Source organism: Trichosurus vulpecula, chromosome 3, assembly GCF_011100635.1.
Source record: "Trichosurus vulpecula isolate mTriVul1 chromosome 3, mTriVul1.pri, whole genome shotgun sequence".
Classification (NCBI taxonomy): Eukaryota; Metazoa; Chordata; class Mammalia; order Diprotodontia; family Phalangeridae; genus Trichosurus; species Trichosurus vulpecula.
This window is the reverse complement of record NC_050575.1, coordinates 406,841,441-406,865,512: the sequence shown is the minus strand read 5'-3', so window position 1 is coordinate 406,865,512 and position 24,072 is coordinate 406,841,441. Positions and strand designations below refer to the sequence as shown.

Here is a 24,072-nt window from a genome sequence, read left to right as displayed (position 1 = left end):
AAGCATCTTGCATGCCATATCTCTAGGGATCAAAGTTAATACTAAGGCTCTCCCAATACCACCATCTACGCAGTAACCTCTGGTTCAGCCAGCATAATTTCCCCCTCCCTAACAGCCCATGGGAGGATAACACTGAGTTTTTGTGCCTTTTGCATCTGCAGTGGGGATGGATATCTTCTTCTCCAAAGGAGCCTAAATAATCTCTGACCTACATCTAGGAAATCAGAATCATAGTCTGGTCAGTTGGGGGATATTCATACACTCCTTATATTCATGAAGAAGCACTCTAATATAAATTATCTAATTAATACATAAAGTAGTGTCCTTAATCTAAAGGCCTTCCCAAACTCAAAAGATTTCTCTCCAGAAGTCTTTGATGCTAAGCAAGTTCTGTCTTTAGGCTGAAGGTCTTCCCACATTCACTGCATTCATAAGGTCTCTCTCCAGTATGAATGCTGATATTGAGTAAGATCTACATTCAGGTAGAAGACCTTCCCTCATACATTACATTCATAATGTATGAATTAGGCCTTCCCACATTCACTACATAAGGTTGTTCTCCTGCATGAATTTTTTTTCTTTTTTTTATTATTATTTTTTCTTTTTTCTTTTTTAAATTTATTTATTTTTAGTTTACCACACACGGTTCTACATAGTTTTGAGTTCCAGATTTTCTCCCCTCCCTCCCCCCTCCCTCCCCACTCCCTCCCCAAGACGGCATGGAATCTCATATAACTGTCATGTATAACTTCGCATTGAATTAATTTATGCACTAGTCAAGTTGTGGAGAAGAATTTTGACCAATGGAATGAATCATGAGAAAGAAGAAACAGAACCAAAAAAAAAACAAAAGAGAAGCAAAAAAGGCAAGCATGTAGTGCGCCTCGATCTGTATTCAAACTTCACAGTTCTTTCTCTGGATGAAGATAGCATTCTCCATCGTGAGTCCCCTGGAGTTGTCCTTGCACCTTAGGTTGCTGAGAAGAGCGCAGTATGTCAGGGTTGGTCCTCACGGAATCCATATATCTGTGGCTGTGCACAATGTTCTCCTGGCTCTGCTCCACTCACTCAGCGTTATGTCGTGTAGGTTTTTCCAGGTTGTTACGAAGTCTGTATCATCCCCATTTCTTATGGCACAATAGTATTACATCACCTTCATATACCACAGCTTGTTCAGCCATTCCCCAATTGATGGGCATCCCTTTGATTTCCAATTCTTGGCTACCACAAAAAGAGCTGCTATAAATATCCTTGTACATATGGGTCCTTTTCCCACTTGTGTGATTTCTTTGGGATACAACCCTAGAAGTGGTATTGCTGGGTCAAAGGGTATGAACATATCTATAGCCCTTTGGGCATAGTTCCAAACTGCTCTCCAAAATGGCTGGATCAGCTCACAACTCCACCAGCAATGCAACAATGTTCCAATTTCCCCACATCCTTTCCAGCATTTATCATTTTCCTGTTTTGTTATTTTAGCCAATCTGACAGGAGAGATGTGGTATCTAAGAGTTGTTTTGATTTGCATTTCTCTAATCAGTAGTGATCCAGAGCATTTTTTCATATGCCTATAGATAGCTTTAATTTCTTCCTCTGAAAACTGCCTGTTCATATCCTTTGACCATTTCTCAATTGGGGAATGGCTTGTATTCCTATATATTTGAGAAATGAGGCCTTTATCAGAGATACTAGTTCCTGCATGAATTTTTGATGCTTAATAACACCTGAATTGCAATGGAAGGCATTCTCACACTCACTTCATGAGGAATCTCACCAAAATGAGATCTCTGATGGACGTAGTGTCCTTAATCTAAAAGTCTTTCTACATTCATTACGCTCTTAATATTCCTCTACGAATGCTTTGGTGTTGGGTAAGTTGTATCCTCACTCTGAAAGACTTCTTGCATTCATTACATTTATAAGGTTTCTCTCCAATGTGAATTCTTTGATGCCAAATAAGTTCTGATTTGTAGGGGAAAGCCTTCCCACACTCCTTACATTCATAAAGCATCTTTCCAGTATGAATTCTCTGGTGCACAGAAATTAATATCTTACACCTGAAGGCCTCCATACACTCAATACATTCATAAGTTTTCTCTACTGTACGAATTTTTTCATGTCTAGTAAGATCTGAGTTGTAGGGGAAAGCCTTCCCACACTTACTACATTCAAAAAGAATTGTCTCCAATATGAATTTTCTGATGTTGAACAAGTTTTTTCTTAATCCTGAAAGCCTTCCCACATTCACTACATTCATAAGGTTTCTCTCCAGTATGAATTCTTTGATGTTCAATAAGTTCTGAGTTGTAGGGGAAAGCCCTCCCACACTCCTTACATTCATAAAGCATTTTCCCAGTATGAATTCTCTGGTGCACAGAAAGTTGTGTCTTATTCCTGAAGGCCTCCATACATTCACTACATTCAAAAAGTTTCTCTACTTCTCTACTATGAATTTTTTGATGTCGAATAAGATCTGAGTCATACAGGAAACGCTTCCCACATTCCTTACATTCACAATGAAAGTCTCCAGTATGAACTTTTTGATGCATTCTAAGATGTGACTTACTCCTGAAAGCCTTACCACATTCACATTTATAAGGTTTCTGTCCATTATGAATTCTCTGATGCACAGTAAGCCCTGACTTAATCCTGAAGGCCTTCCCACATTCACTACATTCATAAGGTTTCTCTCCAGAATGACATCTCTGATGCTCAGTATGATGTGACTTCTTCCAGAAGGCCTTTCCACATTCACTGCATTCATAAGCTTTCTCTCCAGTATGAATTCTCTGATGCAGCAAAAGCTGTTTCTTAGTCCTGAAGGCCTTTCCACAATCACTACATTCATAAAGATTATCTCCCGTATGAATTACCTGATGTCGAGTAAGATTTGCCTTCCAAGTGAAAGCCTTCCCACATATACTACATTTATAAAGATTCTCTTTAGTATGAATTCTCTGATGCAAAGTAAGCTCTGACTTACTCTTGATGGACTTCCCACATTCATTACATTCATATGGTTTTTCTTCAGTATGATCTCTCTGATGCACAGTAAGCCCTGACTTATTCCCAAAGGCCTTCCCACACACACTACATTTAAAAGATTTCTCCCCAGTATGATCTCTCTGATGCACAGTAAGTCCTGACTTACTCCCAAGGGCCTTCCCACATACAATACATTTAAAAGATTTCTCCCCAGTATGAATTTTCTGATGTTGAGTAAGATATCCCTTCCAAGTAAAGGCCTTCCCACATATACTACATTTATAAGGCTTCTCTCCAGTATGAATTCTCTGATGCAGTGAAAGTTGTTTCTTATTCCTGAAGGCCTTTAAACATAGGCTACATTTATAAGGTCTCTCCCCAGTATGAATTCTCTGATGCACTATAAATTGTGTCTTAATCCTGAAGGCCTTCTCACATACAGTACATTTATATGGTTTCTCCCCAGTGTGAATTCTCTGATGCATTATAAATTGTGTCTTAATCCTGAAGGCCTTCTCACATACAGTACATTTATATGGTTTCTCTCCAGTGTGAATTCTCTGATGCAATATACATTCTCTCTTAATCCTGAAGGCTTTCCCACATACAGTACATTTATATGGTTTCTCCCCAGTATGAATTCTCTGATGTTGATTAAGATTTGGCTTCCGAGCAAAGGCCTTCCCACATATACTACATTTATAAGGTTTCTCTCCAGTATGAAATCTCTGATGCAGTGAAAGTTGTACCTTAATCCTAAAGACCTTCCCACATTCATTACATCCATAAGGTTTCTCTCCACTATGAATTCTCTCATGTTGAGTAAGAATTCCCTTCCAGGCAAAGGCCTTCCCACATATGCTACATTTATAAGGCACCTCTCTAGTATGAATTATCTGATGCAGTGAAAGTTGTATCTTAATCCTGAAGACTTTCCCACATTCATTACATTCATAAGGTTTCTCTCCAGTATGAATTCTCTGATGCTCAGCAAGAGAATTCTTAATCCTGAAGATTTTCCCACATTCACTACAGGCATAAGGTTTCTCTCCTTTATGAATTCTGTGATGTCGAGTAAGACTTATCTTGTGAGTGAAGGCCTTCTTACATACACTGCATTTATAGGGTTTCTCCCCAATATGAATTCTCTGATGCTCTGAAAGTTGGTTCTTAATCCTGAAGGCTTTCCCACATTCACTACATTCATAAGGTTTCTCTCCAGTATGAATTTTCTCATGCCGTGAAATTTGTTTCTTGATCCTGAAGGCTTTCCCACATTGACTACATTTATAAGGTTTCTCTCCAGTATGAATTCTCTGATGCACAGCAAGTTGATTCTTGTTCCTGAATGCTTTCCCACATTCATTACATTTAGGAGGTTTATCTCCAATAAATTCTCTGCTCTCTGAAAGGAAAAATAAAGAGCTGATTAGCTCTTTCCCAAGGTTCTTAGCTGCTCAAAGGTTTTAGAGCCGATGGAATAAAGCTGCCCTCAGCCCCAATATTCTAACTTCCTATTTGTGCCACAATGAAAAGCAGGAATATCCTGATTTAACTACATAATGTGGGTTTAACCACACCACAGTCACCTAGACTCAATACAGCCACTACTAGCTGCCACTGCCATGAGATATAATTCAAATATTTGAACAGATGTCTTCTTTTACTCAACCACAATCAACCATTTAGCCCACGACAGGACCATGATACTTAACTTTCCATCTTGACCAGATGGGACCACAATAGCTAGCTAATTGGAGGAGAGCACAACCAGGATGTTTGACCAACAAACCATAGAAGGGACCCCTCTACATTAACTAATCTCTTAACAAATCCCTCCTGCCTTTTTAATATTCATAATTTCTGTGATGTAATTGCATGTTTACCCTATAAAAATTCCTCTTGCTTTCTCTGAAGTTACTGGTACATCTTGGAACCTAGCCCACTTCTGAAGGGCATCGAATCTCAATAAATGCCTATACTTGGATTAGAGGGGTATGACTGAATTTTTTGAGATGGTGCTGCCACAACGCACCATGAAACCACAACAAAGCTATCGTCTTGCCTTCTCACTTGAGATGACTAGTCTTATTGGTCAGTCACTAAAGAACAGTTCATCTTATGTGAAAGTATGATGACTCAAAGGTAACATATGTAGATGAATTGGCTGAGGATGAAATTACCTGGAGGGATGAAGGAAGACTTACTTTAAAGTGGCTGGCATTTGAATGGAATGAGACTATTAATAAAAAAACAGAAGACTTTGAGAACTTGCAAAAGCATACTTACCTTTTGAGGCAAAGATAGGAAGGGAAAAGGGAAAAGACTAAATAGAAAGAAAAATAGAGAATTGAGTTTAGAGTGAAGAAGAGAAATACATACATGAAGTAAACAGAATAAACAAGAAACATGAGGGGGAAAAACATGACAATTTTTCCATAACTTTCCTCTAAAATCCAATGTATCTACCTCATAAGAAATTGATTGAAATTTATAAGAGTAAGAGATACAGGTATTTTTGACAAGAAAAATTACTGATACTGACCTGAAACATTACTCAAATTCTGGTAATTGAAGTAAAAATAAAAACAATAGGTATCAATAAATAGCCATAAGATTAGCAAAGATTCTTTTAAATGATAACTTTTGGCAGTTACATAACTACGTCATAAGGAATTGACTGAAATTTGTAAGAGATACAGGTATTTTTGATAACAAAAATTATTAATACTGACCTGAACCATTACTCAAATTCTTATAATCAAAGAAGTAAAAATGAAAACAGTTGATAGGTATGAACAAGTAGCCATCAGATTAGCAAAGATTCTTTAAAATGATAACTTTTGACAATTATGTTGAATTAGCTACTTATTAAACTGCTACTGCCATATTTCTGAAAAGTAACATAGCAGTTTCAGCTAGAGCTACAAAACTGTTCATGTCCTTTGAATGGTCCCACTACTACATCTACAACCTCAAAATGTTACTGAAAACAAAGAATACTCTGAAAATTTCACAATAGCTTTTTGTGAAATCGCAAAATGATGAAAACCTATAGGTCCAATGATAGGGTGATGGTTAAATAAGTCACATGAATACATTATTTGCCTTTATAAATATAATTTTAAATCACAAAGAAAAACAGGATGACACATAACATGATAGGAATGAAAAAAGAGGAATTAGGTTAGGACTAAATATGTTTAAAAGTAACAGCAGCAAAGCAACATAATCATAAAAACCAAAGAAAATATCAGAAGAGAATTGAGAAACAAAAAAAGCATAATTACTTAATATCTTAAATAATGTGATTATTTGAAAAGGGAGAATGAATTCATGTGAGGCAGAGAATACTTGCTTAAGAGAAGATAATCTTCAATGAACAGAAGAAAAATAACTGCCCTGTACAGAGGCAACAACTTTCTTTGAGAGTGAAGGTACATTTCATTAAAGAGATCCATTCTTGAGGGAAAAAAAAAATGAAGTTTTGAAGTCTCAGCTCCTCTCAACAGGCCTGAGAGGCTTTGATAGACCACTCTATTCTACATTTTATAAACCCTTTGACCTAAAATGACTAACAGATCACTAGTTTGCCATAACCCATATGCTTGGTTTTTATGAGGTCACCTGGACAGCTGCTTCTGGGAATAACTGCCTCTGGCATCCAAGATGCTTCCCTTCTTTCCAACTGGTAGATTTCATCTGGTTTGGAACCTGCAAATCCTGTTCATTGAAAATGAAAAAGTACCAGAGAGTCATCTCAGAGTTCTATCATAGAACAGATAGGTGAAATACTCCTTCCAACTCTTAGTAGAAAGGTGAGGTGATAGGAGTGCTGAATGTACCTTATACCATCAAGAGCACTATGTTAGCTAATTTTGTTGGAGATGTTTTCCTCCCAACCAAGAGAGGCTTAATGGGCTGGTTGGAGGGAGAATTAGGGTTTTTTCTTTTTCTTTTTTTCCTAGGGGGCAGGGGGAGGAGCATTATCATTTCCAAACAAAAAGCATCTATAATTAATAAAAGAATTCAAAGCCAGTTCAAGTTTTCAAGTTGTGTTTGTTCTTCTTTTTTGAAGAAGACATCGGGAAAATGATGATATGACCTGCAGTTGGCTTTGATTTGAGTGAGGGGAGGACTGTGCAAAGTCACCAGGCTCACTTTGTCCTCCAGAGTCATCTGGGTCCAGTGGCCAGTTATTCATCAGGATGATTGGAGATGGCCCAGAATGCAATGACCACTGGACCCAGATGGCTCTGGAGGACAAAGTGAGCCTGGTGACTTTGCACAGTCCTCCCCTCACTCAAATCAAAGTCAACTGCAAGTCATGTGATCATTTTCCTGATGTCATGCTCCTCTTCCCGAAATGAAGTACAAACACAACCTGTGAGTAATCCAAGCTGTCTGAATGGGGACGCAGCCAGCTGGGTAACTCAGCTCATCCTCTCTGTCTCCCTCTCTTCTAAAGGAAGCTAAATTTTGATGGCCAGAAGGTCTCAAATTAACTTGTGGTTTACTGACTAGATTCCTGCCTTTCTCTTCTCTTCTCTTTTTCTCTATTTCTTTCTGTTTTCTCAAAGACCAAACCTTAAACCCATTTCACTGTGAAGCTCATAGATTGGACCACAATAGGTCTCTGCCCAAGCTCCAATTAATGGCTGTATTTTGGGACCTCCTGTCTCAGAATGAATGGCAATGGTAACTGTTTCTCTTTTGACTAGTAACCCTGAAGGTCTTCCCCTCTCAGTTTGATTTTTTTCTTTTTCTTCTTTTTAAATTGAAGGGGCCGTCCCTTGACTCACTTCTTTTTTTTATTTGAAGATTTCTTTTTAATTTAGATTTCATATTTAATATATTTAGTTTTCACCATTTTCACAAGAGTTTGAATTACAAATTTTCTCCCCATTTCTCCCCTCCCCCCCACTCCAAGATGGTGTATATTCTGGTTGCCCTGTTGCCCTTCTGTCACCCCACTCCCCTCCCATCCCCTTTTCCCTTCCTTTCTTGTAGGGCAAGATAAATTTCTACCCCCCATTGCCTGTGTATCTTATTTTCTAGTTGCAGGCAAAAACTTTTTTTTTTGAACATCTGTTTATAAAACTTTGAGTTCCAAATTCTCTCCCCTCTTCCCTTCCCACCCACCCTAAGAAGTCAAGCAATTCAACATAGGCCACATGCGTATCATTATGTAAAACCCTTCCACAATACCCATGTTGTGAGAGACTAACTATGTTTTGTTCCTTCCTACTCTATCCCTCTTTACTAAATTTCTCCCTTGACCCTGTCCCTTTTCGAAAGTGTTTGATTTTGATTACCTCCACCCCCATCTGCCCTCCCTCCTATCATCCCCCCCTTTTTTTTTACCTCTTTCCTCCTTCTTTCCTGTGGGGTAAGATACCCAATTGAGTATGTATGGTATTCCTTCCCCAGGTCAAATCTGATGAGAGCAAGATTCACTGATTCCCCCTCACCTGCCTTCTCTTCTCTTCCTACAGAACTCCTTTTTCTTGCCACTTTTATGCAAGATAATTTATCCCATTCTATCTCTCCCTATCTCCCTCTCTCAATATAGTCCTCTCTCATCCCTTAATTTGATTTTATTTCTTTTAGATATCTTACCTGCATCTTCAACTCAACCTGTGCCCGCTCTCTCTCTATATATATACACATACATATATACATGCATACACACACACACACACACAGACATATATATATGCATATTCCCTTCAGCTACCCTAATACTGAGGCCTCACGAGTCATACACATCATCTTTCCATGTAGGAATGTAAACAAAACAGTTCAACTTTAGTAAATCCCCTGAAATTTCTTTTTCTTGTTCTTTTTCTTGATTACCTTTTCTCCCTTCTCTTGATTCTTGTGTTTGAAAGTCAAATTCTCTATTCAGTTCTGGTCTTTTCACTGAGAAAGCTTGAAAGTCCTCTCTTTTATTGAATGTCCATATTTTGCCTTGGAGCATGATACTCAGCTTTGCTGGGTAGGTGATTCTTGGTTTTAATCCTAGCTCCATTGACCTCCAGAATATCATATTCCAAGCCCTTTGATCCTTAATGTAGAAGCTGCTATATCTTGTGTTATTCTTATTATGTTTCCACAATACTCAAATTGTTTCTTTCTGGCTACTTGCAGTATTTTCTCCTTGATCTGGGAGCTCTGGAATTTGGCAACAATATTCCTAGGACGATTTCTTTTTGGGATCTATTTGAGGAGGCAATCGATGGATTCTTTCAATTTCTATTTTGCCCTGTGGCTCTAGAATATCAGGGCAGTTCTCCTTGATAATTTCTTGAAAGACGATATCTAGGCTCTTTCTTTGATCATGGCTTTCAGGTAGTCCAATAATTTTTAAATTATCTCTCCTGGATCTATTTACCAGGTCAGTGGTTTTTCCAATGAGATAGTTCCCATTGTCTCTTATTTTTTCATTCCTTTGTTTCTGTTTTAAAATATCTTGACTTCTCATAAAGTCAGTAGCTTCTACTTGCTCCATTCTAATTTTTAAGGTAGTATTTTCTTCAGTGGTCTTTTGGACCTCCTTTTCCATTTGGCTAATTCTGCCTTTCAAGGCATTCTTCTCCTCATTGGCTTTTTGGAGCTCTTTTCCATTTGAGTTAGTCTGTTTTGTAAGGTGTTGTTTTCTTCAGTATATTTTTCAGTATTATTTTGGGTCTCCTTTAGCAAGTCATTGACTTGTTTTTCATGGTTTTCTCGCATCCTTCTCATTTCTCTTCCCAATTTTTCCTCTACTTCTCTAACTTGCTTTTCCAAATCCTTTTTGAGCTCTTCCATGGTCTGAGACCAGTTCATATTTTTCTTGGAGGCTTTTGTTGTAGGCTCTTTGACTTTGTTGACTTCTTCATGCTGTATGTTTTGGTCTTCCTTGTCACCAAAGAAAGATTCCAAAGTCTGAGACTGAATCTTGGTGCATTTTCGCTGCCTGGCCATGTTCCCAGCCAACTTACTTGACCCTTGAGGTTTTCAGCGGGATTTGACTGCTTGTATAGAGTACTATGTTCCAAGCTTGGGGGGGGCGGGGTGTGCCAGCTCTGCCACACCAGCACTCCTCCTTCCCCAAGAACCCCCAACCCGGACCTGACTTAGATCTTAAGCAGGCTGTGCACTCCTGCTCTGATCTGCCACTTAATTCCTCCCACCAGGTGGGCCTGGGGCAGGAAGCAACTGCAGCTGTAGTTCTATAGCTGCCCCACCTCCACTGCCCCGGGGCAGTGGCTGAACCGTGAACTCCTTCTTACACTCTGTCCCTAGCAGCTTTTCCCACTAACCTTCTCTGCTGTCTTTGGTGTTTATGGGTTGAGAAGTCTGGTAATGGCTGCAGCTCACTGATTCAGGGCGCTAGGGCATGCTCCGCTCCACTCCCAGCTCCGTGCGGGACAGACCTTACCTAGAGACCATCCAGGCTGTCCTGGGCTAGAGCCCTGCTTCCCTCCACTATTTTGTGGGTTCTGCAGTTCTTCTCTGTTGTCTTTGGTGTTTGTGGGTTGAGACGTCTGGCAACTGCCACAGCTCACTGATTCAGGGCACTAGGGCTCACTCCGCACAGCTCCTGGTCTGGTTGGTCCACGTGGTCCATGCTGGGCTCTGCTCCCCTCCCAGCTCCATGCGTGGAAGACCTCACCCAGCAACCATCCAGGCTGTCCTGGGCTGGAGCCCTGCTTCCCTCTGCTATTCTGTGGGTTCTGCAGTTCTAGAATTGGTTCAGAGCCTTTTTTTATAGGTTTTTGGAGGGTCTTGGCGGGGAGCTCATGTTAGTCCTTGCTTTCCAGCCGCCATCTTGGCTCCACCCCACCTTGACTCACTTCTTAAAGAGGCCTATTCACTAAATGGGTATTACCTCACTCAAAGTGAGAAACTGAAAAGACCTTAGCCTAAAATGGCCAGGGTCTCCCAAGCCCTCAAGTAGGCATGCTAGGAAGACCTCAAGGATAGTACAAAAGACCACCAAAGGATATTCTATTATTATGGTAGAATGGACTACTGAATAAAATTTAGTTCAACTGACTCATTCCCTGCTTAGACTGTAGGAACATTGTGTATGATGAAACTTACACTGGGATTAACAAGAAAATTTTGAATTTGAAGCAACAGAGAAAGGAAGATACATTCTCATTATTCATGATTCATGATTCAAGATACATTCTCGTTATTCACAACAAATCAAGAAATCACTTTCCAGGCATACCAAGCAAAGACCTTTTTCCTGGAAACAGGTAGCACAAGCCATCTGTCCCTTGGCTACGAAAGGGTTAGGAATAGTTTCCTTTTGAATGCCAAAGAATAACTGTTAAAATCTTGAAAGTTGTCACAGTACATATCAAGACGCCAAAGGGGTAGGTTTCCTCACCCAAAGAGACCAAGTTCGTATAGTTCTCCAGCATCACATCCCTGTACAACATTTTCTGAGATGGGTTCAATTGTACCCACTCCTCCTGGGTGAATTCCACTGCCACATCCTTGAATGTCAATGATTCCTGAAATACCAAAAATATTTGTGCTTACTCAGCTATAGCTCTGTTATGAAGTTCAAATGTAAACTGCTTGGAGCACTGTGAGGGAATGGAGGACATTAGGACAGCAAGTGATACAGGGAATTGAGGCAATTGAGTCAACCACACTGATTCCATTTTGGGACTCACTTCTAATGGAAGCTCAGTTCTTCTTCTATTCAATTATAGGTCTAGTCCAACTTCTGACTTGTGAGAAAAATTTATTGAATTGTGGGAATTGGGAGAAAACATTATTGCACCGTTTGAACCTAGCCCTGTGTGGCTGGGAAACAAGATCACCTCTACCTGCTATTTAGACTCTTAACTAAGGACTTAGGTTATGCTGACTAGAAACCCAGTCAGATCCAAAAAGACTGATGTAAGAAGTTTTCTCACAATTATACCTATCAAGCAACCCATATGTCTCATCTCAAAAGTGACCCCATCCTGAAAAATTAGTTATCATTTCTGTGTTCCTTTGATTATATGGACACTTGGGGGAGTGGGACACCTCTTTTTCTAAATTTAGGGAATTGAAACTGTTGCCTTTCACCCTCCCAACATGGAATGTCCCTAATCTTTCCTCTAATTAGAAACCAGATTACCAAATAGTCTATTACTTGCTTTTAATTAATTGATCCTGCTTTATTGTTTTTTACACATAAAGTACATCTCCCTCCTATATGCAGGGCCCAGACCTAAGTTAAGGAAGAAGGTGGTCCCAGTTGTGCAATTGCCTTGCATTTGATATGATACATTTGCCATGCATTTTATCTGATATGATAACTGATATGTTCAAAAGACAGAACTTTTGTTTTCTTAGTAATTTCAACTTTCATTTGCCACAAGGGATTGTTTTATTTATTCATTTGTTCCCAGTACAGTGTCTGGTATACAGCAGGCATTTAAGAATTCCTTTCCTGAAGGAAAGAATTTATGACACAAGAGATAGAGAGCATTACAAAATGCAAAATGGATAATTTTGATGATGTTAAATTGAAGAGTTTTTGTATAAACAAAGACAATGCAACAAAGATTAGGAGTGAAACAGAAAATTGGGAGAAAATCTTTACAACTAGTGTCTCTGATAAAGGTCTCATCTCTAAAATATACAGGGAACTGAGACAAATTTGGTCAAAGGATATGAACAGACAGTTTTCAGAGGAAGAAATTAAAGATATCTATAGGCACATGAAAAAATGTTCTAAATCACTACTAATTAGAGAAATGCAAATCAAAACAACTCTTAGGTACCTCATCTCTCCTGTCAGATTGGCCAACATGACAAAACAGGAAAATGATAAATGCTGGAGAGGATGTGGGAAAACTGGAATACTGTTACATTGCTGGTGGAGTTGTGAACTGATCCAGCCATTCTGGAGAACAATTTGGAACTATGCCCAAAGGGCTATAAAAATGTGCATACCCTTTGACCCAGGAATACCACTTCTGGGGAAGTATGCCAAAGAAATCACAGAAATGGGAAAGGGACCCATATGTACAAAAATATTTATAGTGGCTCTTTTTGTGGTAGCAAAGGATTGGAAATCAAGGGAATGCCCAACAAAGGGGGAATGGCTGAACAACTGGTGGTATATGAATGTAATGGAATACTATTTTGCTATAAGAAATGGGGAAGATACAGACTTCATAATAAACAGGAAAAACCTACATGATATAATGCTGAGCAGAGCAGAACCAGGAGGACATTATACACAACCACAGATATATTGATTCTCTGATGACTAATCTTGATAGACTTGACTCTTCTCAGCAATACAAGGTTTAAAGACAACTCCAAAGGACTCATGATGGAGAGAGCTACCGACATCCGAAGTATGAACACAGATTGAGGCAAACTATTTACTCTCCTTTTTTTTTCTTTTTTTTCCTTTTTTTTTTTTTTGGTTTTGTTTCTTCTTTCTCATGATTCATTCCACTGGTCATAATTCTCCTTTATGACTTGACTATTGTGTAAATAATTTTAATGAGAAGTTATATGTATAAGATATATTGGATTCCATGCCATCTTGGAGGGGGGGTGGGGGGAAGAAACTCTGGAACTCAAAATCATGCGGAAATGAGTGTTGTCAAGTAAAAATAAAAAATCTCAATTTAAAATAAATAAATAATCTTATTAAAAAAAAAAAAAGAATTCCTTTCCTGGAAAGAACTGATGAATAGAGTATGTATAAAATGATCTTACGTGGGGGGGGGGGGGGAGGGGGCAGGGTGTGTGTGTGTGGTGAACTGTAGCCATCTCCAGGGTTTGGATGGAAGGGAAAAGATTAGATTTACATGATAACTCTCATAATATATTTAAAAGGAAAAGCAAGTTGTACTTAATAGATTTGCAATTTCATATGCAATAATCTTAGTCATACTATGTTTTGGAAATGCTTGTCTTATTCCACAATTTAAAATTTTTTAGAAAAGAATTCCTCTCTGATTAGTTTATAAGCTCCTTAAGGGCAGGAGTCATTATTGCCATTTTTGGTATACTCAAAACTTAGCACAGTACTTGGCACTTTGCAGGAGTTTAATAAATGCTTATTGTTGTACAATGTTTCCAATGACCTCAATTTTAAATGTTTTTTGTTTTGTTTTGATTTTTAAAATGTGCATGCATGGTTTCAACTTTTGCCCTCTTAGTTGAAGTAGCAATATGGTTCATTTCTTTTCTACTTTCTGAAAGAAATAATGAAAATAAAATAGCTGAAGACAGCTACCCTAAGTCTTCTCTTCCAAGCCAAACAAGTCCAGTCCCTTTGACCAATTAGCCTGATCTCTTCACAACTATGACAGCTACCTTCAATGTTCATGGAATCCTAATAGCAAAGGCAATCATGGGGGACTATATTGTCCTGCCTGTAATAGCATGTGAAAAATTTTTACTGCTGAAAAGGGTGTTAAAGGACCATTACTTTCCAATTCATATATTTAGAACTAGAAGAAACTTTCTAGAAGAAAGAGTCCAGTTTTCTCATTTTACACCTTAGAGGCCCTGAGAGGGAAAGTGACTTACTTATAAAGTCTAAAGTGGAGTAAATGGTAGATTACACTTTGAGCCCAGGTCCTGCCAGCTTCAAATCCAGGGCTATTCTCACTATACAATGTTGCCATTCCCTTTCTGTATAACAAGACCAAGGCCACAACTGAGTCTTCACACAAAAACATTCATAAGGGCACTCTTTGGGGCAGCAGAGAACTGGAAACAAACAGAATTCTCACCAATAAAGAACAGCTAGAAAAAATGGCACACAAATAACAATGGAATATTATTATATAGTTAAAAATGACAAATACAAGAAATTCTCCCAGGCATTGGAAGATATATGTTAACTAACACAGTGTAAAATAAGCAGACACAACAGAACATAATTGTATTAGTAATTAAAGTGGGACTTTTTTTACTGTTTAGCTTTTAGAATGTTAAAGTAATCAAGTACCTTTGACTAAGTCTTACTAAGTGCCAAGCCCCTGGCCCACACCCTTTTGCTGATTAGATGTGTAGCCTTCAGGCCCTAAGAAGGGTATATAAACTCAAGAAGTTAGCATTTTGTTTGGGACTCACACTCACTGGAAGAGGGTCATGTGATTTGACCAGAGGAAACTCTGGGTAGCCACTGCAGCCGCCCCCCCCCAACCCCCCAACTCCCCCCAGCTTTGAAAACAACCCAGATGTTGGTGCTTCTCTGGTAACTATGTATTTCTATAGATAGACTTGTTTGTGTTATTTGCTCTGTTTATATAATGCATGTTTGTAACTTTGGTTTGTATTTCCTCTGAAGTTCAGGGTGCTGGCTTTTCCCCCTGAACTAAGTGAATGATATATGTATGTGTGATTAAAATGTGGTTGTAAACCCCCTTTGAGTTGCTTTCCTTAGAAAAGCAGCTCAAAGAACTTGTGCTGGCAGCTCTTGTTGCTGGTCTTGTTGGGTCTTTCAATCCCACAACAGCTCCTAGCAACATTGTTGTTACAAAAATGCACAAAACTACCAAAACTATAATTTAAAAAATCTTGTATTTGAAAAAAAAAACCTGAAACATTTTCAAGTAATTGAAAAAAAAAACAGTTGAACATATTACTTTATCAGACTTATCGATAAGTGAATAATTTACGAATGAGCAAGAAATAAAAAGTCAGTTGTAAGATGGATAGTTTTGATTACATTAAATTGAAAAGATTTTGTATTAATAAAACAAATATGGCCATGCTTAGAAGCAGAAAATGGGGGGAAAACAGTTTATCAGATAAAGGTCTCATATCTAAAATATATAAAGAACTCTGTCAAATCTATAAGAATAGGAGTCATTCCCCAATTGATGGTCAAAGGATATGAATAGGCAGTTTTTCAATGAATAAATCAAAATAAAAAATTTCTCTAAATCACTACTGATTAGAGAAACACAGATAAAACAACATTGCAATATCATTTTACAAATGTTGGAGAGAATGTGGAAAAATTGGGACACTAATTCATTGTTGGTAGAATTGTAAAATGATCCAACCATTTTGGAAAGCAATTTGCAATTATGCCCAAAAAGTTATTAAACTATTTATGCCCTTTGACCCAGGAAGACCATTGTTTGGTCTATTTCCAAAGATGATTAGGGAAAATGGAAAACAACCTATATGTTCTAAAGTACTTATAGCAACGCTCTTTGTGGTGGCAAAGAACTGGAAATCACAGGGATGCCCATCAATTGGGAAATGGCTGAACAAGTTGTGGTATATGATTGTGACATAATACTACTCTGCTATAAGAAATGAGCTAAATGATTTTAGAAAAACATGGAAAGATTTGCAAGAAATAATAAAGAGTGAAAAATGAGGAAAACCAAGAGAACACTGGCTAAAATAACAGCGATATTATTTTAAAATTAACTTTGAATAATTATATTATAAATACCCACATTAACTATAAAGGACATATCAATAAAAACATTATCTGTATCCAAAGAAAGAACTGATAAGCAGACATATAGAATAATATGCTTATTACTGTCTAATGGTAGCCATCTCTAGGCAGGAAGAGAAAGGGAAGCAAAAAAAGAAATTTACATGATAATTTTATTGGATACTTGAAAGAAACAGCAAGTTGTGCATAGAAGATTTGCAGTTTCATGTACACTCATCTTTTTTATTATACAGTGTTATGGAAATACTTGTTTTATTCCATAAATTAAAAATAAAATTAAAAAATATTACCACTTCTGATAGCAGAGAAGATGGAGACCACCAGAGGAGAATGTTTTATGAACTGACAGGTAAAGTCACTATCATATTTTTGTGCAACTATTTCTTTTGGCATAAAGGGGGACATAATTTGGAAGGTGAAGGAAAGAAGTCATTTTCCAGAAATGACTCTGATGAAATAGCACAAAGCCTTATAGAAAAAAATAAAAGAAACTTTTCTAATTGCGCTCTACCAACTCATTTACTAATGTATTCTAGAAATGTGCCAGAATTCAAAGTCACTAGCCTAGGCTTTGCAGAATCTATCCTTTCTTTTTAGAAACTTAGTAAACGTTCCTTTTTTCAGTCCTGTGGCACCTTGTCCCAGTATCATTCAGAGACACATGATAATGGCTAAACAATGAAGCACATTATACACTCCTATCATAACAGCTGGATATTGTCTGTCTCCTTTTACTTATGGCATCCACTTCCTGTTTACAATTTCTGAGCTCTCATTCCTAGTTCAAAGTTTACTATTCTTCAATGAGAAAAAAAAGCCAAGGAAGATTTTAGTTGTTTAGCTTTCTCACAGGTATCCCTTGTTATCACCATCATCCCATCAAACATAAAACTGGACCTTCACTATTCTCTGATCTCTTGTTTGTCTCCACACTAGGTTTTTAAAATCTTTTTGGAGCATTTATCACCACAACTTTTTTTCAGGGCTTTGTTGGCTCTCCACTCTTTTTTATACTGCTGTAATTCTTTTTTATTCATCCTCAATAGATGGCAGTTAAAAACTTTTATCATGATTAGTTATGCTTCAAGTCAATCGGCTATTAAAAATTGCAGCTGAATACAATGATCCAAGGCAAGTCTGAAGGGCTCATCATGAAAAATGCTATCCATCTCCAGAGGAAGAATTGATGGTGTCTGAATATAGATTGAAGCATATTTTTTTTTACTTTATTTTTCTTGAGTTTTTCTTTTTTTTCCTCTATGCTTTCATTTACAGAATGACTTATTATGGATATGTTTCGCATCACTACACATGTATAACCTATATTGAATTGCTTGCTTCTCAGTTGGGGTATGTGTGTGAAGTGGGAGGAGTGGGAAGAATTTAGAACTCAAAAGTTTTAAAAACAAATGTTACAAATTGTCTTTACATGTAACTGGAGAAAAGTAAAATGCTAAAAGCTAAAAACAAACATTATAGCTGAATCTCAAATACAAGCCTTCTGAAAAAAAAGTCTGGTCTTCTTTATACTTTCCTGGCTCTTACTCTAGTTTAATTCACTTTAACACAGCATTTGTCCAAAAAGCACATATGACTCACGAACCCTTATTATATATTTGACAAATAGGTATGACATATGAGGATACGAAGAGAGGAATGACCATACCAAAACGGATTCTTCTCATCCTTTCTACTCCAGTCTAAGGAAGGAAGGCCAAACTTAACAAAAACCTATTTTCTATCACTTCCACTTCTCCCACCATATTGGGGAAAAAAGATGAGCAAAATCCTTGTAATAAATATTCATAGGCAAGAAAAACAAAATCCCATATTGTCCAAGTCCAAAATACAAGGAAAGCTGAGCACTACAGAATAGATAATTTTAAACTGGTGCTGGAGAAACTATTGAGAGTCCCTTGGAAAGCAAAGAGGTCAAATCTGTCAATATTTAAAGCAATTAATTCACATTATTCACTGGAACCTCAAATACTAAAGTGGAAGCTTAAGTACTTTGCCCACATAAATAAGACATTGAAAAAGACTCTACTGTCAGGAAAGACTGAAGGTGTCAATCATTTACTAAAGGTTTGGCCCAAAGAAACAAACAGAATCAGTTTCCCCCTTAACCAAAGATTTGTCCCAAAAACAGAAGGGGGTCCCTCTCCCAACCAAAGTTTGTCCAAAGGACAAACAGAATCAGCCTGTACATGTGCTATAACATGCTTGTTTATTCCCATTAAGCCAGAGAATTATGCATGCATGGAATCAGAAAATTCTGAATTCAGAGGTAAACAAGCCAAAGGAGATCCTTTACATGTTTACAGCAATCCCTACTCAGGAAGCCTCTGTTGACCAAAATTATAGCCTCCATATGTACTAACCATAATATGAGAATGGAATTTCTGGTTTTTTATCAGGGGCGGAGCCAAGATGGCAGCTGGTAAGCATGGACTAGAGTGAGCTCCGTACCCGAGTCCCTCCAAAAACCTATAAAACATGGCTCTGAACCAATTCTAGAACGGCAGAACCCACAGAACAGCAGAGGGAAGCAGGGCTCCAGCCCAGGACAGCCTGGATGGTCTCTGGGTGAGCTGGGAACGGAGTGGAGCAGAGCCCAGCCTGAGCGGCGTGGACGATCCAGACCAGAAGCCGGGCAGAGGGGGCCCTAGCGCCCTGAGTATGTGAGCTGCGGCAGTTACCAGACCCCCCTCGACCCACAAACACCAAAGACTGCGGAGAAGGTTAGTGGGAAAAGCTGCGGGAGTGGAAGGAGTTCGAGGTTCGGCTTCCAGCCCCGGGGGCAGAGGAGGTGGGGCAGCTACAGCTGTTGTTACTTCCAGCTCCAGGCCCACCTGGTGGGAGGAATTAAGTGGCGGAGTGCAGAGCACTCAGAGCAGGAGTGCAACAGCCTGCTGAAGATCTAAGCCCAGTCTGGACTGGGGGTCCTTGGGGAAGGAGGAGTGCGGCTCTGACAGAGCTGGCACCTCCCCCCAAACGTGAAACATAGAACTCGTTAGTCTACAAGCAGTCATACCCCACTGAAAAACTCAAGGGTCAAGTTAGTGGGTTGGGAATATGGCCAGGCAGCGAAAACGCGCCCAGACTCAGTCTCAGACTTTGGATTCTTTCTTTGGTGACAAAGAACACCAAAACATACAGCCTAAAGAAGACAACAAAGTCATAGAGCCTACAACCAAAGCCTCCAAGAAAAACATGAACTGGCCCCAGGCCATAGAAGAACTCAAAAAGGATTTGGAAAAGCAAGTTAGAGAAGTAGAGGAAAAATTGGGAAGAGAAATGAGAAGGATGCAAGAAAACCATGAAAAACAAGTCAATGACTTGCTAAAGGAGACCCAAAAAAATACTGAAAAATACACTGAAGAAAACAACACCTTACAAAACAGACTAACTCAAATGGCAAAAGAGCTCCAAAAAGCCAATGAGGAGAAGAATGCCTTGAAAGGCAGAATTAGCCAAATGGAAAAGGAGGTCCAAAACACCACTGAAGAAAATACTACTTTAAAAATTAGATTGGAGCAAGTGGAAGCTAGTGACTTTATGAGAAATCAGGATATTATAAAACAGAACCAGAGGAATGAAAAAATGGAAGACAATGTGAAATATCTCCTTGGAAAAACCACTGACCTGGAAAATAGATCCAGGAGAGATAATTTAAAAATTATTGGACTACCTGAAAGCCATGATCAAAAAAAGAGCCTAGATACCATCTTTCAGGAAATTATCAAGGAGAACTGCCCTGATATTCTAGAGCCACAGGGCAAAATAGAAACTGAAAGAATCCATCGATCGCCTCCTCAAATAGATCCCAAAAAGAAATCTCCTAGGAATATTGTTGCCAAATTCCAGAGCTCCCAGATCAAGGAGAAAATACTGCAAGCAGCCAGACAGAAACAATTTGAGTATTGTGGAAATCCAATCAGAATAACCCAAGATCTGGCAGCTTCTACATTAAGAGATCGAAGGGCTTGGAATGCGATATTCCGGAGGTCAATGGAGCTAGGATTAAAACCTAGAATCACCTACCCAGCAAAACTGAGTATCATGTTCCAAGGCAAAATATGGAGTTTCAATAAAATAGAGGACTTTCAAGCTTTCTCAGTGAAAAGACCAGAACTGAATAGAAAATTTGACTTTCAAACACAAGAATCAAGAGAAGAATGAAAAGGTAATCAAGAAACGGAAATTGCAAGGGACTTACTAAAGTTGAACTGTTTTGTTTACATTCCTACATGGAAAGATGATGAGTATGATTCATGAGACCTCAGTATTAGGGTAGTTGAAGGGAATATCCATATACACACACACACACACACACACACACACACACACACACACACACATATATATGTTAATGTATATATATAAGTGAATGTGTATGTATATATCTATGTGTATATGTATGTATGTGTATATATATATGTGTTTATATATGTATATATATATACATATGTAAAAGAGAGAGAGCAGACACAGGGTGAGTTGAAGATGAAGGGAAGATATCTAAAAGAAATAAAATGAAATTAAGGGATGAGAGAGTAACATACTGAGAGAGGGAGATAGGGAGAGATAGAATGGGGTGGATTATCTCGCATAAAGGTGGCAAGAGGAAGCAGTTCTATGGGAGGAGGGGAGAGGGCAGGTGAGGGGGGAATGAGTGAATCTTGCTCTCATCAGATTTGGCCTGAGGGGGAATACCATACATACTCAGTTGGGTGTTTTACCCCACAGGAAAGAAGAGGGAAGAAGATAAAAAAAAAAAATAAAAGGTGGGGGGATGATGGAGGGGAGGGCAGATGGGGGTGGAGGTAATCAAAACAAACACTTTGGAAAGGGGACAGGGTCAAGGGAGAAAATTCAATAAAGCGGGATGGGTTGGGAAGGAGCAAAATGTAGTTAGCCTTTCACAACATGAGTATTGTGGAAGGGTTATACATAATAATACATGTGTGGCCTAGGTTGAATTGCTCAACTTCTTAGAGAGGGTGGGTGGGAAGGGAAGAGGGAAGAGAATTTGGAACTCAAAGTTTTAAAATCAGATGTTCAAAAACAAAAAAAGTTTTTGTATGCAACTAAAAAATAAGATACACAGGCAATGGGGCGTAGAAATTTATCTTGCCCTACAAGAAAGGAAGGGAAAAGGGGATGAGAGGGGAGGGGGGTGATAGAGGGGAGGGCTGACTGGGGAACAGGGCAACCAGAATATAAGCCATCTTGGAGTCGGGGGGAGGGTAGAAATGGGGAGAAAATTTGTAATTCAAAATGTTGTGAAAATCAATGCTGAAAACCAAATATGTTAAATAAATAAATTGCATTTAAAAAAAAAAAGAGAATGGAATTTCTTAATGGGATGGATTGTAAATACATGTCAAAGAGTCAAATGAAATTATAGATCAAGGACATCTGTGCTTCTTTTATCATTAACATGACTGTATAAATGATATCTAGAAATTTTTCTACAGGGGGAGAGGGAGAAAAACAGAAAGAGAGAGAAGGGGGGGAGGGAGGGAGAGCATAACATAGCATAACATGTGTGCATAAAATACCACGATAAAAAAAATTCCATTTTTCAAGATAGTGTCTGGTTCAAGGCATCTTGCCCTGGACAGTCATAAATAGAAGAATGTTCCTCATTAGCTTCATCCAGCCTTGTAGTTGTTGACATAGGAAGGGGTATTTTGGTTTCACTCAGAGAGCAAAGCAAAGGATGTCTGTTGTACCAGAGCAGGCAAAGCATTATGGTATGAGTGGGCCAAAAATGTCTTTCTTCTGATTGGCCAATCCAGGATTTGGGGCTTTCTCAGTTTCTGGGGGGCTCAAAATGGTTTACTATGGCAAAAGGAAAAGGAGACAGCAGACAATGAGATATATAGAAGAGTATCACGGAAATAATGAATATGAACATGGATAGACTTTGAGACACAATGGGTAAGAGGGCCAGATGTGCTACAGTGCATGGAGTCACAAAGAACTGGACAAGACTGAATGATAATCTGCATCCCAAAACTCAATCACATCAATGTCAGAAGTTGGATAACATATTCTATCGTGAATCCTCATGAAAAATATTGTTGGTAATTGCGTTGATCAGAATTGTTAAATCTTTCAAAGTAGTTTGTCTTTACAATATTGTCATTGGATAAATTTTTCTCCTATTCTGGCTTACTTCACTCTGCATTGATTCATATGAGTCTTCCTCAAGTTCTATGAAAAAGTTCCTTTCATGATTTTTCATGTTACAACATTTTTTTATCACCTTTGTACGCTGTAACATGTTCAGCCATTCCATTTTAGAAATGCACTCACTCTTAAAAAATAAAAAAAAAGAACACCAGTGCTGAAGCCAGGAAAGTTCCCATTTTATTTTATATTTACTGTACATTCCTAGGTATGGGAAGCTCCCTAATGGAGTATGCTTGCTCAGACAAATGTAATGCTTTTTGTGCTGTTCCCCCCTCCCCCAAATTGTTAGAAATAATCGTCTTACCAAGAATTTTACCTGGCCATGACTGAATTTAGGAAAAAAAAAACTTTATTTCATGTCATTTCTAATGGGTCGACTTGGCCTTTACCTCTTGTGAAAAAGGGCCAGGTACAAACACACTCTCAAGGCAATTACAAACTCTTTTATAAAAAAGCATCCTGATTTGAATGTCCCCTCCCTTGCTCTCCATTGGCTAGGGACTACAGGAATATAGATTAAAAACTAATTGTAGATTAAACAATCTAATCTTAATGAATGAGTGGTTTGAAGAACAAATCACAGAAAAAATCAATAATTTGATTAAAATGAATGACAAAAATGAGACAACTTATCCAAATCTATGGAATACAACAAAAGAAGTAATCCTTCATTTTTGGTTTTCTTTTGTTCTCTGCTGTGAACTTTCTTTTTCCCCCTTTGTTCTCCCTCACAAGGATACAATTAAACATGGATTTTACATATATACACACACGTACAAATATAAACATATACTTTCCATTAACAAATTCTTCTTCTGATATTGTTTTTATGTTTGTGCTGTTGCTTATTTCTACCCCTACTAACTCCTCTACCTTATTACCCTATTACTTAACCTATCCCTCCTCTCCCTCAAGGATTGCTCCCATTAAGTAAACGGAAGGTCTTTTTGTGTGTGGGGAGAGGATAAATTGGTGTCCATGATGTCATCTAGCTCTAAATATATGCTTCCCTGATGCCCACAATTTCTAGGGTTATACTATAGGAGACAAAACGCATCCCACGGTCTCTGGCCTGAGATTGTTTTTCAGGAAAGCCACACATGGCACTCACCTGTCCAGGCCTGGCTCTCGGCACAGGGGCCATTCCCTCTTCCTCAAGGCTCCCACCTACAGAGGCAGGGCAGGGCAGAGGCCACAGACGGCAGAGCTGGGGAGGAAAGGAGAACCATGAGAATGAGGGGCTGCACTGTGGGTCTGCCCTGCTCAGAGACGAGGAAGCCCCACTTCTGCCCTGGCCGGAGGTCGGGGGGGGGACTGGGCTGGGAGGGGGGCCAGAAACAGTCTTTTCTCTCCCGGGGGGAAGCCACTATCTCTTTAGAGACAAAACTGGAGAACAGACACGTGACTGTCTCACCACGGGGGCATGGACCCCCGACAGC

At 38.7% G+C, this 24,072-nt stretch overlaps 2 protein-coding genes and 1 pseudogene across 3 annotated transcripts in view; 1 reads left to right on the top strand and 2 right to left on the bottom strand.

Annotated features, from left to right (window-relative positions):
- Positions 1–24,072, top strand: part of LOC118842743 — a 146,093-nt pseudogene that overhangs the window by 71,470 nt on the left and 50,551 nt on the right.
- Positions 1–24,072, bottom strand: part of LOC118844120 (zinc finger protein 420-like) — a 444,485-nt gene that overhangs the window by 420,008 nt on the left and 405 nt on the right. The gene's annotated exons all lie outside the window — the stretch shown is intronic.
- Positions 1,666–23,837, bottom strand: LOC118844119 (zinc finger protein 850-like). Of its 2 annotated transcripts, XM_036751953.1 has the most exons (4): positions 23,745–23,837; positions 11,369–11,495; positions 6,613–6,708; positions 1,666–4,390 (listed from the first exon to the last, which is right to left on the bottom strand). In XM_036751953.1, exons 1-4 carry the CDS (start codon positions 23,775–23,777, stop codon positions 2,169–2,171), a joined length of 2,478 nt encoding a protein of 825 aa, XP_036607848.1. In that variant the 5' UTR covers positions 23,778–23,837; the 3' UTR covers positions 1,666–2,168. The 2 variants fall into 2 exon arrangements, with proteins under 2 accessions (XP_036607848.1, XP_036607850.1); XM_036751955.1 differs by lacking the exon at positions 11,369–11,495 and having other exon boundaries at positions 23,745–23,826.

Bases quoted from the DNA above. Each gene is read 5' to 3' on its own strand.
- LOC118844119 (XM_036751953.1), bottom strand. From the start codon at position 23,777: ATGGCCCCTGTGCCGAGAGCCAGGCCTGGACAG. The intron at 6,709-11,368 runs GTGAGGAAACCT...TTCAATGAACAG, and splicing joins TACGAACTTGGTCTCTTTGG to GATTTGCAGGTTCCAAACCA. The intron at 4,391-6,612 runs GTGACCTCATAA...TTTTCCTTTCAG, and splicing joins TCCCAGAAGCAGCTGTCCAG to AGAGCAGAGAATTTATTGGA.